Genomic DNA, 18,963 nt, shown 5'->3' on the forward strand with positions numbered 1-18,963 from the left:
TATTTTAACTTGTAACAGTATTTTACTTTGTTAACTTGTTTATATTTCTTGTTAAATATTCAAATATATAATATTATGATATAAAAAAATATAAATTTATATAAATAGAATAAATAAGATATATAAATTTACACATAAAAACATTTTACATAGTTACAAAAAAATATTTTTATTAATAGGAATGGCACATTACAATTATGCAGATATTTTATCTTCTTCCGATGATGAAGATATAATCAATATTTTATATCGAAGACCAAGAATTTTTAAAGAACGAGTCAATTATTTCATAGAATTAGATGACATTGAGTTTAAAATGAGATTTCGTTTAAACAAAGAAACTGTAATAACAATATTAAATCATATACACGGAGAATTAGTATTTAGGACTGAAAGGTATACGTAAGACGGAATATTTTATAAACGCAAGTGATTAACACATATACATATATTTTTGATTTTGCTAATGTTGCAAAATTTAATACCTTATCCGACATAGAGTAATTTTTTTTTGTTTGAGGAAATGTCTTTGCACAATCGCTATTGAATTGTACATTTTCTCCACGTATTTGAATTGGTTTATTCATCTTCTTTCTCAACACGTTCACAGCACTTTTTTCCTTTGTCTTTGTCCCTGTATTTACAATCTGTAATAATAATTAAAATAAAACTTTAATAATTAAAATATATAACTTTATATAATTTTATTTATATAATTTTTTTTAAGTATTTTTTTAAGTATTATAGTTATTATAAATATATAATATACTAACATAATAATAAATATAATGTTACCTTTCTTTGTGTAATACAAAATCATCCTTATCAGTAGGACATTCATTTTCTTCTGAGGATGTATCGCAATTAATTGCAATATCTTGTAACTGTAAAGTAATAATAAATAATAAATATAAGTATTAAAAGACACGGTAGTGTCTCGTGTCAAGTATGTGCGGAGCGAGACCGTCCCATGGCTCTATATATTATGTAAATGCTGCATTATTTAATTTCCAAATGTATAAATAATTTGTAATATATTGAAACCATTGTATATATATACAATGTATATGCATACAAAATGTCTCATAAAAAATAACCAATCTTTTTTATTGTTGTATCTAAAACAGACCTGGACAACTTCGAGCTCTGGAGCCACGACACTTCTCTCTTTCCATTCACGGAGAACGAGGGAAAGGGGTTTCTATGCTGGATGAAGATGCAGTGAAGAAGCTCCTTTCCCACTCTCTGTAGATGAGAAGTGTCATGGCTCTGGAGCTCAAAGTTCCCCAAGCCTGATCTAAAAAAAATACACACAATGACAAATAAATATTAAATATACATATAATTCAAACTATACTTTATATGGTTAGTACCATGATTATGTACTTTATAAAAGCTGCTAATAGAAAACCACAATGTTTAAAGTTTTCAAACAAATTAGTAGATTACAAAGATAAATGGGACCTTGAGAATATATATAATATATTTTAAATATTATATAATATACACACAAATTACCTGTTTACTTGAGTTTATAGTAGGTTTAGAAGGACCACTTTTTTCTTCAGATACATTACAATTTTTATTAAAATTGTTTGTATTTCGGAACTGGAAATAATAAGAATTTATGTTGTAACATCAAAACATATTAAAATAAAAGAATATGAAGAGAAACATATATTTTATTACTTATATTATGATTTTTAACATACCTGTAAATTGATGTTGTTTATTTTTTGCCCGCTTTGTTTAAATGGCATGTTTTTATTAGACATATCTCTTTTCATATCATCTAATTTCCTTTTTTTAATGCTTGCCAAGGCAGGAAATGATTTTGTGTATTCTGATGTCTCTTGGGTTGTACATACATACTAATTAAAAAAATATTTAATTATAAAATAAAATATATTATTCAACTGAAAAATTACAATTATAAACCTTTAGTACAGAATCTTCTGCATCAGATGAAGGTATCTCCTCAAATAAGTTTTCTAACGGTACAGTCGTATTACCTTGAGTATTACTGTCATCATTATTATCTTTCAATTCATTTTTACAATATGAATTTTGATTATTCTCTAAACAAAAAGATAATATACAAATAGTTTAAACAATTCTAAAGTTAATTTATAAATTATAATAATTTTTCATTAAAAACTTCTATTAGACGTATTTTTAACAACTTTTTTATAATTTTTTTTAAGAGACTAGCTGCGTTTAGTAAAAGTAGTATTTAATAAGTGCTTAGATCAAAAGCCTAGCTTGATTGATATTATCTGTGATTAGAATATTCTTCTGTACTTATTATGGATCTAAAAATTTACATCAATCATAAGCTATAATCATTAAGCACTACTAACAATACGTACTCCCTTTAAAATTTGATGAATGCAGCCTATAAACAACTTAATTACATAAAACTTCTATAGAATATAGTTATGGAACTTATAGAATAACTTTAAATATTTTCTCTATTACATAATCACTTCCTACTATAAATTTTATTAAAACTCACCTATATTATCATTATCAAATTCATTAGTCAAACCATCAACTGAAGGTTTTATTATAATATAAATCTTTTCCATTACAGGGTCATATTGACTTTCATGTGGTCCACCTCTTATAGTAAAACATATATTACTAATTTTACATTTTGTTATATAGATTTTTAGATAAAAAATTTTTCTTGATATAGTAATTTCTATAGTAATTTATAAAATTATAACATTAATCTGGTATGTAGCATGGTATTTATTAGGTTGACTCTCAAAAGGATATAGGTTATGATAGACAAACTTACCTGTTTTATATAATTTGCTTCTTTTTTCAGCATAGTATTTTCGAGTTCTCTTTTTTAGATTTTCCCAACAATTTTTCAATGTTACTGCATCACGAAATATATTTGATTCGCAATTAAATTTTTTACAAATCTCATCCCAACACTTTATTTTTTCGTTGGCGAATACTGCGTCAGTCTTTTTATTCTCTACTACATCTTTATATTTTGTTACTAATTCAATTAATAAGTATTTCTCATTATTTGAAAAATTTGTTCCTCTTTTTTTAGGATTACTCATTTTTAACTTCACGAAATTCTCAATTTTCACGATCTTCTTTACTGCTAGAAGGTTAGAACCGACGATCAACTTATGCATCATTTCATAAATTTACGCTCATAATCGACCAATCACAGGTTGTTAAAAAAGTTTTATCGCATAGAGTATAAGTTCACTTAAACGACGCCTCTCAAGAGTTGGTGGAATACAATTACATTTTAACTGAGCTCAAACCAACGTTCATTTTAATCGACGTTTAGGTGAACCTAGATTAATATCACTAATGGTGAAAACGGGCATAAGTAATCGTTATTTGTATACTACACGTGTAAAAATAATAAATTATAATTTTTAACAGTGCAAACTAATTTTCGACAATTTCTCTTTCCTACTTTCCCAAATAATCGTAACATGATATTTCTTGGTATCCCGGTTCAGTTAAATAATATTATTATACATTATTATTAACATCGTTGAGCAATAATTCAGTGTGTAATAACTGGTGAATTTTTAACATTATGTTGTGTTTGCGGACTTGCGACAACTCTCGTAACTGGCTGGCGACCATTGAAGTGAAGTTGTCAATTTCGTCAAGAACAAGAGTTGGCAATGGCATTGCTGGTCGTGGGGTCTGCAAGGCCACCGCTATCTGCTTCATCACGTCTTGTTCGCAGTCAGTATTTTTTCGTTTTCTTTTCAATTCTAAAAATGAAAGAATGATTTTATACATTCTGCATTATTAGGAAAAATTGATGTAGCCAGCTGTAATAGTACTAACAAGTGAAAGATAATACACCTTATGAGCAAAACATACCCTTCGATGCATCAACGGCATCGTTGACTTCTCCGTCCACATGGATTTCCACATCATCGTTGTTGAGGTTTTCATCACGACTCGGCATATTTGAAACTGTCCTGAAATGCAATAAAATGAGATATATTGATACTAAATACTAACTGTCTCCAATATTTCAGTGAATACTTTTGTGAAGTATACTAACTCTTTTTCCAAAAAAGTGTCCCGTAAGAAAGACAACATGTCGTAATACTGCCACTTCCTACGAGATGACTTACTTCCTGATCCACTTGGCAACTTCTCAAGGGAAATAATTTTCATGTAGCGATCCCTCAAGTGTTTCCATTTTTTCTTTACTTCATCGACAGAACATTCGCCTGTAATAATAAAATCGTACATTTTGTACTGTTAAATCATTTAAATTGTATTGTTTTTTTCTACATCGAGCATGCTAAAAGGAAGACCGTAACTGCCATGGACGTTGTCTACGCCCTGAAGCGCCAAGGAAGAACTCTCTACGGCTTCGGCGGTTAAATGTAGACGGAAGACGACAGTTTTTACTACGTATACAATCTCTCTCCTCCTCTACACACACACACACACACACGCGCGCGCGCGCGCGCGCGCACACGCACGTACCATTTGTCGCATCAGCCACTTGCTCCCAAAGCTGTTGTACAGTTCGTCTGTCACGTTTTGCTATATTTATTTTTTGGTTCCACAACAGCTCTCGTGCCGACACTTCTGCAATTATTAGTTCCTCAAGGTTTCGCCCCAGGCTCGATGTTAGCAGCTCTTCGCTTGTCGGAAGATGCGACTTTGTAACAAACAGTTCTGCTCCGTCAATCGCACTTCGACACACAATGTCTCCATTCTCTATAAGATATTAAAATTGTTACATTCGCTTAAATAATATTATATCATTCCTTTCATATTTTACTTACCACATTGGGGGTACAAATAGAGGGTGTTCTCGTCACAAACAATCCCTGGATAATTTGCCCAACATTCATGGGACGGTATTTCTTCTTCCTCGAGAATTGTCTCGCACATTCCGCATGTGTGTACTTTCTGCAATAAAAAAAATATCAATATCATCTGGTTTGTCATTCGAAAGTTCGGTTCCAAGTCATATATATAAATATTTATAAGAATTGAAATAGATAATTTGTTTGCACATGTTACGGTATGTTAGTTTTCCAAAACGTAAAAAAAAAATACTTAACCTCCAATCTTAATGATTATAAACAATCATATATATATATATATATATATATATATATATATATATTACTTTTATGATTGCTATCTTAACATTTTTTTATTAAAATCATTATACAAATATAAATATACACTAACCTTTGGAATCTCCACTCCGGCCATCGTTAAATTTCGCTCACTTGTGCGATGCCGCCGATGCCGCAAATGAAGTTGGATTGATCTAACTTCAATGCGGCAACGTAGGAGTAGTTCAGAAGCCCCTAGATTCTAGTTCCTTCTGAACTACCGCGCTGCCGCGCGCGGCATTTGCCGCGTCCATCAGTAGGCACCTTTAATCGTTCATGTTGTAAGGCATTTTGGTGCCATGAATTCACACACGTATCCGTAAAACTCAGTTATCATTCGAATCACGAATAACGTTAGTGAACTCGTAAAGGAAGAAAGACGAACGACGTATATATTCCGGGTTCAGCCAAGCCTTGACTTGACGATGGGCATTTGAGCGATATATAGATTGGAAGTCAAAAGCGGCCATCAATAACTTCGTTCCTCTCACGCAGCGAGACGGAATAGCCGCCATTATCCTGATTATCTGGCTCGCTTACAGCGAATGAGTTTCCCACTCTTAGTGGATGATTTTCCACATAAATAAATGTGGATTATCTATAAATAATTGGTGGATGCTGCAGATTTCACGATAAGGTAACATTTGGATTTATAATATCAACCATTCGGTTCTTTCGTCAGATATCTCCTTGATGAAAGTGATACTTTACAAGTAAGCACGTGCTAATTCAAATATTCGGTTACAGGATATAACGTTATTTTCTTATGATTATCTTCAAAGAAGGATTTTCATGATTAATTCTGATTAATAAGCAAAGGAGATAAATTCTTATCTCGGGATGTAAATTTAGTGGAATTCCAATTAATAATTCTTATTGATGCGCATACAAAGATTAAAGTTATCCTAAAGTTATATTCCTTGTGTTTCATATATATTAAAGACTTATATTTCGTTTACTTTATAAAACTCTCTAGCGCTTACTGTATATAACGAACGTTATGTTAATTCGATATATAATTACTGTTTAAGATAATACATTATAACTACTCGATACTTTTTAAAAGATATTATAAATTGATTAACGACTTATAACAATTCTAAACTGTGCGAACGAATAAGTTCTTTGCTCAATTACGTTATGTAAAATTACTCTATTGCAATCTTTCCGTATTTCTTTTGATTAATTATAAGGATGTATGCTTCAAATATTTACTGCTTTTAATAACGTATATGGAATAATTATATTTACTAATTGCAAGAAAGAAGTTTCAGAATTCATCAAAAGGACAATTACCAATAGACAGTTAACATATAACATTATCTAATTAGTTCTTGCATAATTCTTTCATTTATAATACTTCTTATTTTGAGATTTAATGTATTCAGAAATCTTTGGTTTCGTTATTCCATATTCGTTATCTCAACATGTATTAATTGTGTTATTCTCTTTATATGTGCCTTGTATTAATTATAATTGATATGTTTGCCTCGAAGATATTTCCTTGCAAAAGTTCTACAAAAGGAAGAGATCATTTCTTTCATATTTTAATTATTAAGAATATTTAATACATTGAATATCTGTTCATACTTTTTTTATCCTTGATTTTATTTTGAACCATTTCGTAAAGAGATCTCAGACTTAACTTATTATTGGTAATAAGGTTCTGTTAAACGAAGAGAATATTTTCTTTAAAATGTTTTGTATTGAAATAACATATTGATGATTACATTTATGTGTCTCGACCAAACGATACAATTAATCGTCTTACGAACTCATTACATCAACGATTCTATTTCTTAATTCGAACATCGTATCTCCTTCTCCATCATCCTTAGCTCACGCATTGTACGAGGCGTGTACAGAAGCAAAGTTATCTCTTTTATCTCAGTCCTTTTGGAAATCACTATGTATCATTTTATTGTAATGTGATTTAAAAACTAGATTTATATTAAAATACGATTTTTTAAAATTCTGTTATTGCTAAAAAACATTCAGATTTTTTTGTTGTACGTGACAGAATATATGTAGGTATATCAGAATTTTTCAGATTAATATCATTGTGTGTTATAATTGTCTAGCCATGGTTAGATCTCCTTGTACAGATCTTATAAATGTTTACACGATTTATCAACTGCCATGCCTACGAAATTTTATTGCACTGCTGTACGGTATTTACGTTGAATTTGTACCTATATCCTGACACTCAAAATACACTCATGGCTTTATTGCCCAACATAGCAATCACTATTGGTTTTCGATGAAATAACCACATGCACATTGTCAATATAACGATGATCGATAATCGAAAGTTTATTCTTTGTAAAGTAGCGATGCACTTACGAGATACAGCAGCTTGACACTTGCTCAATGAAAGAAAACTGATAATGATATTATTAACCTCTCCCACAATACTTTTAACATTCTTATTTAAACACATAGTCGAGCTTACTCGCTTAGTTTATCTACATATATCAAAACGGGTATCAAATAATAATTCAAATATGAAGAATAGGGCATATATAAAGCCGTAACAGGATGTTCGTGTTAAATTATTTTTATTTTTAATAAACAATATTTTTCCAACCATAATAAACTGCTCGCCGACATATCGTCAGACTTGCAACACAGTTCTGGTTGGCGTAATAAAATCCTCTCTTTCCCCCCTAATTAAATCGTTTCGATTTAATTTTAATGATAAGCATTTAAAACTGTAAAAAATTTATTGCGAAACATATTACCTCAGCCAAGATTCGAATCTGGAATTTCCCTTATTTCGTGAAGGGTGGATGTCATACCAATTCGACCACTGAGGCATGTGGTAATATTTATCGCAATAACCTGTTATTAAATAGTTCTTCAGTTCTTCAGTTTAATTTAATAATAGGTTACTGCGATACACAAACGAAAGATAAAAGTTAATTAGCCATGTAAATTAGATCCGCCAATTTATAAAGCCAATTCAACTCTCGGATCCTATACCTTTAGATAGGATCGCACTAATCTTGTATTAAAATTGCCTAATGAAACATAAGTCGCTAGTTTATGAAGTAGAATGAGTCGTGGCGGCTAGATCCGAGACAGAGACAAACGAACCTTTCATCCAATCTGAAGGACGACCTGGACAGGTCGCTCCATGCGCTCATGCTCCGACTGCGCCTCCTGCAAGACTGCTGCGGTGTCAGCAGTCTATTGCTGCTCCTTCGCCTAGTGGACGCCAGATTCTCTGCTTGAAAATACACTCTAGGCGTTTTCTGCTGGGATGCGTTCGGTGGCGTCGAGGTCGGCGTGACCGCTGTCGAGGTATAGAGTTCCGGCAAGGCCTCGTAGTCCCATGCTCTGGCGCCCATATCTAGCAGGGGCACCGACGAGGCTGCACTGGAACTACGGACCGGGTCCCGAGGCTTGCGGTGACGAAACAGGGCGAAGATCTTACAGCACCCCTCGTTCTCCTTCTCCTTCTTCTTTTTTTTCACTGCCGTCAGCTTCACTTTGAAATAATCGCAGGACGTGTGAGATCTACCGGCGACGTCCGGCCACATCGTTCCTTCGACCACATCGCCGTAAATATTCTCCAATTATTTAGCAGAATAGTTATAATTGGTTGACCAAGCACGATGAATGAATCCCAAGAAATATGTAATTGGTCGATAACACAGAGAAAAAGTTGACGAATCTCGTACGAACATCTTGAGAAAATAATACCTACTAACGCGCAATGATGCTGAATAGCTTATTATAAAAGATTTAAAGTTTGTCCGTCTTTTCTATTGTTTACAACATTCTTGCTTCATTTCGCGAAGCTATGTCGTAAATGCTTGTATAACTTTATAGCATTTCTGTGTTCATATTCTGAATAGTCCATTAATCTTGCATGAGCGTAGCTTCAATATATGTTATAAGTGTATTTCGTGCACTCATTGTTCCTTTAATCATTAAAATAAAATTTAAAAAGAAATCAATGTCGGTAGAAATCCGAAATTCTTACTCAAACATTGCAAAAAATAACCAAAGCTTTTCTGTTTCCAGTTTTTAAGAAGGCTTCAAAAAAAGATTCAATTAAAAAATGTTATTTTCTTGATATATATAGTAACAAAATTGTGGAGAAAATACGTTTACTTAAAGTTGTTTCGTTATTGTAAAAGTTGATTACGTTCTAGCCAAGAAGTATTATCTTTCTTAAAGGAGTAACTACAAATACTTGGAAAAAGTAAATTGATGAAGGAGAAACGAAGGTAATCTTTTGTGACCTATTCGTGATGAAAAAAACCCTGAAGCGATCTTGAGTAATTCCGATCTTGTACCCGATTCAACGAGTAAATTTATATTAGAAAGAATTTGTAAGTTCTGGTTCTTCAGAAGTGAAAGAAACGCTTGCTTCTCATTTTCTTTTTTGTCGAAATAAGATGGAAGACTTGCAGATGCAGTAATTTTGCGAGGTAGTTTCACATAACTAAAATATTCTCTGCCTTTTAACCGCTATAGTTGATATTATTCAACTAATAAGCTCTTAATATTATTAACAACATTCATAAAAATTCTGAAAAATGTCGTAACTCTAAGCATTAATTTCTCCGATGCTAATTTACATAATGATTCTAACAATAAACATTTACTTTTTAAAAGCAGTTTCTTAAAATTCTAACTTTCAACGAGTTTTAATAAATCTCATTAACTAACGTCTTAATATAATAAATACTATCAACAATATATACTTTTTTGTTAACTATGTGGATAACAATTTGCGTCGGCTACTTTTGATCATTAAAAATGCATCAAGAGCGTATAATAACAAACAAAGAAAAAGAGTAACTTGAGGTTTCGTTCTGTTCTTGCCTAAAACCGTTGTTGAATTTTAAAACAAAAATGAGAGTTTCATGAAGTTTACTTTTTCGTGCACCAGTACTTTTGACATCAAGTGACGCTCACATTGAAAATCATTATCGCAAGATAACAATAACGATTGATCGCAAATAACAATGGAACAGTGTAAAGTATTAACGCATCTTGCGTAACTACGGAAAAGTGTATTCGGCAATTCCCTTGGAATCGTTCAGTATTGATTCGCACTTCTCTCTCGCTCGCGAAATGAAAATACACTTACGTTAAAATATTTTGCGAGATGTTGAGTGTCACATTTTTTATCTTTTGAGCAAAAGTTAAAAGAGTTTTCTAGTACTCCGTTGGCGTGGTCACTTTTTATCAAAGTAAAGCAACGTTTATTTTAAACTTATGTTATTTTACATATTTTTTTATTAACGAGTTATTAACGATCGTAGTCACACGCACAGGAGCTGAACCATAAAAAGTATTAGAGTACCAAAACAAAATAATACACTGCTCATTTTTTTGGATAATCTCTCTTTTTACTACTATCTTTTTCACTGAACGAGAAATGCATGTTTTATATGATGAGAGTTTTGCTAGAGTCTCATTCTTCAAAATGATAAAATAATGTTTACTGAATGCACAACAGTCTGATTGATTGCTACTGTCGCCGCGACGGCGATCATAAAAGCATCTGGAGACGCATTCGTTTGCACGGCACCGTTTCCGTCTGACCTGAATGACGTCACATGATTGAAGGTCACGGTCAACAGATATAGCAACTATAACGACGAGAACGCGCACCTTTGCAAGTTGCGCGAGCTCAACTTTACTTATTAATATCTCGATGAAATTATATCATCTTACTTTAACGTCTTACTTAACGAACTCTTGAATGCTTATATCTTTTCATATATCTCAAGTTTAGATTGTTTTTATTGTGTAATTTATTGTATATTCATGTTAAGCTTCAGATTTTATCGATATATCCATAAATCCATACTCCAGTGTTTCAAATATTTTATTAGGTAGCAATTAAATTTCACATATGTGAGAATATTCACTTTTTCGCCTCTTAAAATGTCAGTTTAATGTGCGGCAAAAACAATAGCCGTTTTCCTGTTTAGACAACAAGATCTTTGGATCATGTAGAAACAGGGTGTGATTCTTCATGTCATGACATACATCTCACATTAAAAATACGATAAAACCACTTTTCTTGAGAATTTGTCAATAACAAGAATGTATTCAATCATTTAAATTTTATCTTTAATAATCTCTGTTGTCTCTATTTCATAACATTTCTTTACGTTTCGAAAACGTATCTCAAACACATTTCTGTCCAGTCACTTAAAAATTCTTCTTTATATATCAATTTATCATATAATTGGTATTCTATCGTAAGTATGGAATTCTTCGCGTATCAAAGAAATTTTTCAAAAATCATCAATGAGAAGGATACCGAAAACTTCAAGTTCTCGTTTGATACCAATTAATAAGCCGTAATACACTCGCCGCAGGTGGCAGGATCTCACGAGGATACCGTTCCACTGTCACTTCTGGAGACAGTTAAGGGAGGATCGTTATCCACCTCGTCGTCCTCCGATTTGCTGCACTCAAGAACAGGTGCCTGCATTGTTAGAATCTCAATGAGATCAAGACGGTATAAGTGGTGCGCTTTGTATCACTTATTTAAAGATGAAGCTTTCGAGAAAAAGGACGTAGTATCTTTGACGTTGCGATCCACACGCGTTCACGATACTTCCCAGCTAACATCGCTGTCCCTTGTCTCTTTGATTCACGAGTGTCACTAATGCGGAATTTAACGGGTGTTGTGCCGTACAACGACAAAATGCCGCATCGTCCTTGACATTCGTCAAGCGCGTCGCGACAACTGATATAAAAACTGGTACGACTTAATCACACCCTTAAAGAGACCCAGAGTAGCCTCGAGAAAAATCCAGTATAAATATTATAATTATCCCCACTTCCTCACGTAATACGTTACGTTCTTAAACTGGAACGACGTCGGGAATCGAACACCTTCGCAAAGAACGAACAGCCGAACGATCGTATTGTCTCAGCCGATAGTATGGCTTTTTTCGCGGCGTGAGAGAGGAAGACCAGCTCACAGCTCACTATCCCGTACTGCGGTACACGCTAGCGGTTTTCTCTCGCGCGCCACCCCCTTGCGCCCAACCGTCCAACCCCGGTATTCCACCTTTTCTCTCTAGCTAGCTCCATCAAGCGCGCTATCGCGCTCTCTCCCTCTTTCTATCATCGCGCAGGGTGTAATCGTCGTTTATCTCACTCACTCCTGTGGACGTTGTCCTTTTCCGTCTCTTCACCGTCCGTCGACACCGCCGTGAAAGGGAGCACATACACGCACATGGCGCTGCCGTTGTCAAGGCGACTGCGCCACTTTGTGGAGTACGTCGGAGATCTACTACACCTCTCATCATTACAGCTTAGCATTCCGTCATGTCCAGGCTGCTCATGGATCTCTCGTGTCCCGTGAATGACAAATGACCGTGAAATCGAGATAAATGACGATGACGCATGCGATTTATTCATTCTCTAACGTGGTCGTGTTTTCAGTTTCTTCATCGTTGTACTTCTTGAGAAAAATGACACTACCGAGTTGCAGCCAAAGACGATTTACAAATTTCTTATCAAAGAAAAACGCATGCTTTCGTGAGTCAGTCTTTTTCTCTCGATGCATTTCTAAGATCGAGAAGAAAGCTGTAACGTGAGACCGTAATGCATCTGTTTTTCTGAAATCACTTATGCTAACTATTTTTAGTCAAACGAATTTGTTTTTAAACAATTATTTTTATCAAACTGTAATACTGTTTTTCTGTTTCCTGATATTTTATTAATTAAATTATCTACTAATTTTTGTTTATTAACTTTTGTTAACCTCTGTGAATGAGCATCCCTGTTTAATCAGCGAGGTAACACGTACTCTATTAAGGGTATGTTTGCACTTTTGGAGCGGTAGGTTATATTGGTGTAACGGAACTGTGGATGAATGGACGGTTCGGAGAGACAGCATCGATTTGCACCGGGAGCCAAGCTAAACTTGCGTGACGAGCATGCGCTGTGCACAGGCGGAAGGCTTGAAAGTCTAAGTGACCCACGTGGTTCGCTACTGTATGCACCGAGAGTTTGCGTAATAAAAAGTATGAGCGCGAGAGACTAATGCTTTTATAGAAGTCTTTTCATGCTATTTGTAATCTGATAATCGTCATTTTTTTTAATAGAACTTCATGCTTGTAACACACTTTTACTTTTTATATACAAAAATTTAGAGATTAAAGATTTATGACACGCAAAATAAAACCGTGCTTGTTAGTGTTTATAAAAGATTAAAAGCTTTTAGGTACTTAAAAATTACATAAAGTACCCGGTAAAAAACTATTTATATAAAAATATACACAAACATACAAATTATGTATAAAACATGTCTAAATATGTTTTGAATTGTTTTCTTTTATTTGGATAATCTTTGTCTGTAGGGGAGACCTAACTCGACACAATTTTTTCAAAGGCAATTTTTAACAATTAATTAAAATTTTCAAGCAAATTTAATGGTACACATTTAAAGAGCGTTCCTTCAGGTACAAAATTGCTTAAGGAAATTTTGTTGTACGTCGCTTAGTTTTGCCCCCAGGAAAGGAAAAGTGACGCAAAGACAAATTTTCAAATTGAAAAATACCGGGGTAAACTCGACACAATTTTTTCAAAGGCAATTTTCAACAATTAATTAAAATTTTCAAGCAAATTTAATGGTACACATTTAAAGAGCGTTCCTTCAGGTACAAAATTGCTTAAGGAAATTTTGCTGTACGTCGCTTACAAAATTTGCCCGAAAGCTCGATGAAAGTGTAGACCATTTTCGAGAGATCAGAAAAATTACTTTTCACTATCAAAAACGCTTATGTTGCGTTAAAAATTACACTATAACTCAGAATGTTACCAAATTCCGTTGATAATACTGGCACATAAAGACGCATTTACAGTAGGAAAGGCAAGTTTCTATGATAGATTTAAATTGGCAAAAAGCCTAGTGTCAAGTTTTTCCCGGTCTTGAGTTAGCTCCGCGCGGTCTCCCCTATATATAAAATAAATAATAAAAAGAATAAAATTAAAAAATAATTAAAAAAAAACTTTGCATTGTTTTTCTTTACAAAAAGTAAAATAATAATTAGTTTATATACAATATTCATAATCATATATATGTACATATATAATTATATTTATATTATTACGTTTACATGTAATTACAAGTTTTCTCATTTTTTCAAAGTTTACTTTTTACAAAGAAGCAATACAAAAATTATTTTTTAAATTATATTTAAATATTTTATTATATTTTTTCTATATATAAAAACAGAGATTATTAAAGAAGTAGAAAACATACGGATATACAATTTTTATATGTGTACAACAATATATATTTATGTACGTTTTAATATATACAATTTTTTACTGATGAGTATTTTTCAGACCTTTTTACAAAACTATGTGCATCTAGAAAATTATATGGTTGTATATAAAGAATATAAAATAAAAATAAAAGGTAGGGGAGACCGGGGTTAAACCGTCAGTTTTTTTTGGTGCCGATTTTTAACAACAAAATAAATAATTTTAGTTAAATGTGGTATACCACTTTAAAGAGTGAACCTTTATAGGTACAAAATTTATATAGAAAATTTTTATCTACGTCGTTTTGTTTAACCGGTATAGAGCAAAAACGACAACAGTGGAAAAATTGAAATCTCAAAAATGCCGGGGTTTAACCGTCACCCCCCTCCCCCGGGATAAATCAGTTTCAGGTTTGATCGCCCATGAAATATTAGACATTTACATTGGATTCGCGTTCAACTTCAACATGCATTACTTTTTATAATCAGCATGCATTTATAATCACGTACCTCGAGATTTGGAGAGCAAATATTATTGCAGATATTACAAAATTTCCACGCGCAGAAAATTTCACTTTTCACCACGAAAACACGTTTGCCCTCGTAAAAATCATAACACGGCAGGTAACCTGCCGAAACTCCGTTGGTTACATGGGTACCATAAGCAGCGTTTACAATGATAATAGCGAGTTCGCACAATATACAGGTTCCGAGATATTTTATTTGACGGTTCAACCCCGTTGACGGTTTAGCCCCGGTCTCCCCTATTTTAAATATTACAGAATAATCTTAATATATTACGCTAATAATTAAATGTTGCTATTGTAAGATATATTACTATTGTTAACAATTAACATGATTTTATTACACACATGTTGTACATTTATTGATACATATGTACATATATTGATTAAGCCAAATATTCTCATAAGAGATATATATCATAAATAAAGTTATTTTCTCAATATTCTAACTTAACCATTTATTTATAAGGCATCGGACACATCACTTTACCATTTATGCGACAAACTATTGTTTAATAACATTATTTATTATATGGTGTATGACAGATTATACGTATTAAGTTCTCTTTTTTTGCATTATTTAATTCATTGAATTTTTAATTAAATTATAAATTTATTTCAATAAAGTCGATTTGTATGTAAAACGAAATAAAAAGGATAGATTTTTATTATCGATCTTTCATCTTAAAAAAAGATTCAAAGGTCCTAAATTTTTAATTGCTTAAGCATAGAAATATCAAATGTTTGACGAGAATATTATAAAGGAAACGCTTATATATAATACTGATTAATAAAAAGAACTAAGGATAAAAAGATAATATATGTATATGAATACTATAACTTTGAATACTGCAATAAAGAGGACTATTAAAAAGCAAATACAAAATTGCCAGATATGCAAATAGCATAATCGATTGATGCTGTTGAAGAACAGCGTGTAAAATAAAACTTTATAAGAATAATAACGGAGAAGACAAGCGTGCATAACGAGCAGAATACACATATATATAGCTTTATTTCAAAAATTTATCGATTCTCTGTTGCACATTCATTTTTTGGACAGTAGATTGTACCAATTGGATTAATGGAGTAGTAGATTTGTGTTTGCGCATTAGAAGCGTAATTTAAATAACAAAATAAACCTTTAAAATTAATCAGGTGAATAATTCAATAGCTTTTAATTTGTTCTCTTATAAAAAAGTACACTCAACTTTGATGGTTAACACCCAAATTTGAGTGTTAACACTAAACTTACGCCCAAATTTGAGAGTTAACACTCAAACTTAGATGTAAGTTTAGTGTTTGTCATTAAAGTTAAGTGTCAACACTTAAATTTAGGTGTAGATTGAGTGTTGACCATTAAGGTTTAGGTAAGTTGTGGGTTTAATCCTCAATGATGAGTGTATACATATATTGGGAGTTTATTCTCAACTTTTGTTTGAAAAATTTTTTTATTTGTCTAATATTTTTTGAGATATTTTCAATGAAAACTTGGTAACTTTTTCAATATTTAGCTTATGATATCTTGATAATTGTTTGCCAGAGAAAAAAGTGGTACAGAAAACTTTTTAACTTAATTTTATTTTAAAAATGTGCTGTTGCAATAGTATATACTCCAATTTTATTTTAATATTTATGTATGCATCTTCTTGGAATGTTTACAAATATTTAAAAAAATTAGACTGCTATTGCAACAGCATATTCTTAAAACAAAATCAAGTCAAAAAGTCCTCTGTACCACTTTTTCCTCTGGCAAACAATTATCAAGATATCATAAGCTAAATATTGAAAAAGTTACCAAGTTTTCCTTGAATATCTCAAGAAGTATTAGGCAAATAAATGAATTTTTCAAACAAAAATTGTTTAATTTAATTAATAGAAAAAAATGATACAATAAAAAATATCGGTTTTTATTTAAAAAAATTTGACTTAGGCCCTATATTGGGCTCAATACAGACCCTGGATCCAAAATCTAATAAGATCCGTCTATTGGCCTCTTTCAAACCTTTCAACTTTTATCTGAAACACTTTTCCAATAAACCAATACTTTCTGAGATAATTGGTGAAAATAATTGGCACACAAAATAAAACCTTATTATATAGTGTGTTGCATAGTGTGTGGTGATGTTCTCTTTTGCGGGTATGCATTATCGGCGAAAGCAAATTGAGAACATTTAAATATGGGGTTTATTATTTTTGGGTGTTACTTTCATTTGAAGGTTCATATATTTTTACAGTTTATACCGTCATTTTGAAGGATTAACCATTAATTGAAGGTTAACCATCATCCAAAGAAAAACCCTTAAAGTTGGGTGTGATTTTGGACCGCCAATTAAAGGTTAACCTTCAAATGATGATTAACCTTCAATTGGCGGTCCGAAATCACACCCAACTTTAAGGACGTTCTCTCGTCCTTATACTAAAGAAAATCGATTTTCTTTAGATTTTCTTGAAACTGTAAATATACGTTAATTTAGGTGTGCTTTATGCGTGGTATAAATTTCTCAGTACCTCTTTCGGTATAAAAAATAAAGATACTGAGCCTCAAAGTTTCAACTTTTACTAATGAAAAGGTTTTTCAGGCTAAACGGTAAGAGATACGAGGTTGGCCAAAAGGAACAAAGTTGCTCCTCTCGTCGAGTTCTATAAGAAAAAAATGCCAAAAATAAAAAAAATTTAATTAAAAATTTTTTTTTTGAAATTTTGAGGCTCAGTATCTTTATTTTTTATACCGGAAGAAGTACTGACATTTATACCACGCATAAAGCACACCTAAATTAATGTATATTCACAGTTTCAAGAAAATCTAAAGAAAATCGATTTTCTCTAGTATAAGGACGAAAGAACGTCCTTAAGGGTTTTTCTATGGTGTTTTTTTAATAGTTAACACCAAAAGTTGATTGTATTTTTTCATAAGGGTTTTGCTTGTATATTTTATACATTACTACACAAAAATTGTTTATACCAGAGAATAATATTTGCATAAATACTGCCTATCTAAAACAAAAAAATATTTGACGAATTTATTCCATAAAATTTGATATAGTCTTAATGCGATGTAAAACATGAACATTGAGAAACAATAAGATTCAAATTACAAATAATATAATAAAATATTTTCAACTGTAATATTTTCCCTTTTTTGCTTCCTCATAGAGGAAGCTTTGTTTTCGTGAATTTCGTATATGAACCTTTGATTGCGTATAAAGTTGGGTCTAATCAACCAAATTTAAGTGATTTATATATGAAATAGGGGTAGAAGAAACCAACGAAGCGATTGGTTTTTGAGTTTTTGATGCCAATATGTTCAGAGTGTTCTAAAATGTCGAAATATCGCATCAAAATCGCCTGTCCGTATGTGTGTATGTATGTGCAGATTTAATGTCTGTGGTTGCTCTAACTTTCGCAAATATTGAGATATCGGGCTGTTTTTTTTTTTAATCGATAGAGTATCATTTAAGGAAGGTTGGTATTGAATTTGGCGATGATCGGTAAAGGGGTTTTTTTTTTAATTTTAATTTTTTTAGATGTGCAGATTTAATGTCTGACTCACTGACTTATCAACGCCCAGCCCAAACCTCTGAACCGAATTTTTACCAAAAGTATATGAAATAGGGGTAGAATTTTCCGGGGGTGCCACTATGTGTATAGTTTTTTGTACCAATTTTCTGAAAAGCGGTTTTTCTAATTTTTCTAATTTTTCGGGAAATAATTCATCGAATTTCAAAGAATTGTAAATCAAACAGGGGTAGAATTTTCCGAGGAGTGCTATGAAGTGTATAATTTTTTGTTACCGATTTTTTGGAAGCCGGTATCAAAATTTTTTCAAATAATTTTTACCAAAAGTATATGAAATAGGAGTAAAATTTTCCGGGGAGTGTCACTATGTGTATAGTTTTTTGTTACCGATTTTCTGAAAACCGGTTTTTTTAATTTTTCTAATTTTTCGGGAAATAATTTACCGAATTTCAAAGAATTGTAGATCAAACAGAAGTAGATTTTTCTGGGGAGTGCTATAAAGTGTATAATTTTTCGTTACCAATC

The 18,963-nt window shown here is 32.1% G+C and overlaps 3 protein-coding genes across 5 annotated transcripts; all 3 read right to left on the reverse strand.

Annotated features, from left to right (window-relative positions):
• Nucleotides 1-110: 110 nt before the first annotated feature.
• LOC143902082 (uncharacterized) lies at nt 111-2,883 on the reverse strand. The gene is made up of 7 exons (XM_077414788.1): nt 2,804-2,883; nt 2,516-2,622; nt 1,939-2,078; nt 1,713-1,871; nt 1,519-1,608; nt 796-884; nt 111-647 (listed from the first exon to the last, which is right to left on the reverse strand). Exons 2-7 carry the CDS (start codon nt 2,586-2,588, stop codon nt 641-643), a joined length of 558 nt encoding a protein of 185 aa, XP_077270914.1. The 5' UTR covers nt 2,589-2,622; nt 2,804-2,883; the 3' UTR covers nt 111-640.
• A 615-nt stretch (nt 2,884-3,498) lies between these two features.
• LOC143902079 (uncharacterized) lies at nt 3,499-6,044 on the reverse strand. 2 transcript variants are annotated; one of them, XM_077414786.1, is made up of 6 exons: nt 5,215-6,044; nt 4,800-4,926; nt 4,495-4,731; nt 4,061-4,232; nt 3,874-3,974; nt 3,499-3,761 (listed from the first exon to the last, which is right to left on the reverse strand). In XM_077414786.1, the coding sequence occupies exons 1-6, from the start codon at nt 5,236-5,238 to the stop codon at nt 3,511-3,513; spliced, it is 912 nt and encodes a 303-aa protein (XP_077270912.1). In that variant the 5' UTR covers nt 5,239-6,044; the 3' UTR covers nt 3,499-3,510. The 2 variants fall into 2 exon arrangements, with proteins under 2 accessions (XP_077270912.1, XP_077270911.1); XM_077414785.1 differs by lacking the exon at nt 5,215-6,044 and having other exon boundaries at nt 4,800-5,019.
• Nucleotides 6,045-7,794: 1,750 nt separating this feature from the next.
• LOC143902083 (uncharacterized) lies at nt 7,795-12,703 on the reverse strand. 2 transcript variants are annotated; one of them, XM_077414791.1, is made up of 2 exons: nt 11,458-12,703; nt 7,795-9,067 (listed from the first exon to the last, which is right to left on the reverse strand). In XM_077414791.1, exon 2 carries the CDS (start codon nt 8,681-8,683, stop codon nt 8,180-8,182), a length of 504 nt encoding a protein of 167 aa, XP_077270917.1. In that variant the 5' UTR covers nt 8,684-9,067; nt 11,458-12,703; the 3' UTR covers nt 7,795-8,179. The 2 variants fall into 2 exon arrangements, with proteins under 2 accessions (XP_077270917.1, XP_077270915.1); XM_077414789.1 differs by having other exon boundaries at nt 10,246-12,703.
• Between the last annotated feature and the right edge of the window lie 6,260 nt (nt 12,704-18,963).

Source organism: Temnothorax americanus, unplaced genomic scaffold (assembly GCF_048541705.1).
Source record: "Temnothorax americanus isolate GAGA-0224 unplaced genomic scaffold, ASM4854170v1 Scaffold38, whole genome shotgun sequence".
In the NCBI taxonomy this organism is placed as follows: domain Eukaryota; kingdom Metazoa; phylum Arthropoda; class Insecta; order Hymenoptera; family Formicidae; genus Temnothorax; species Temnothorax americanus.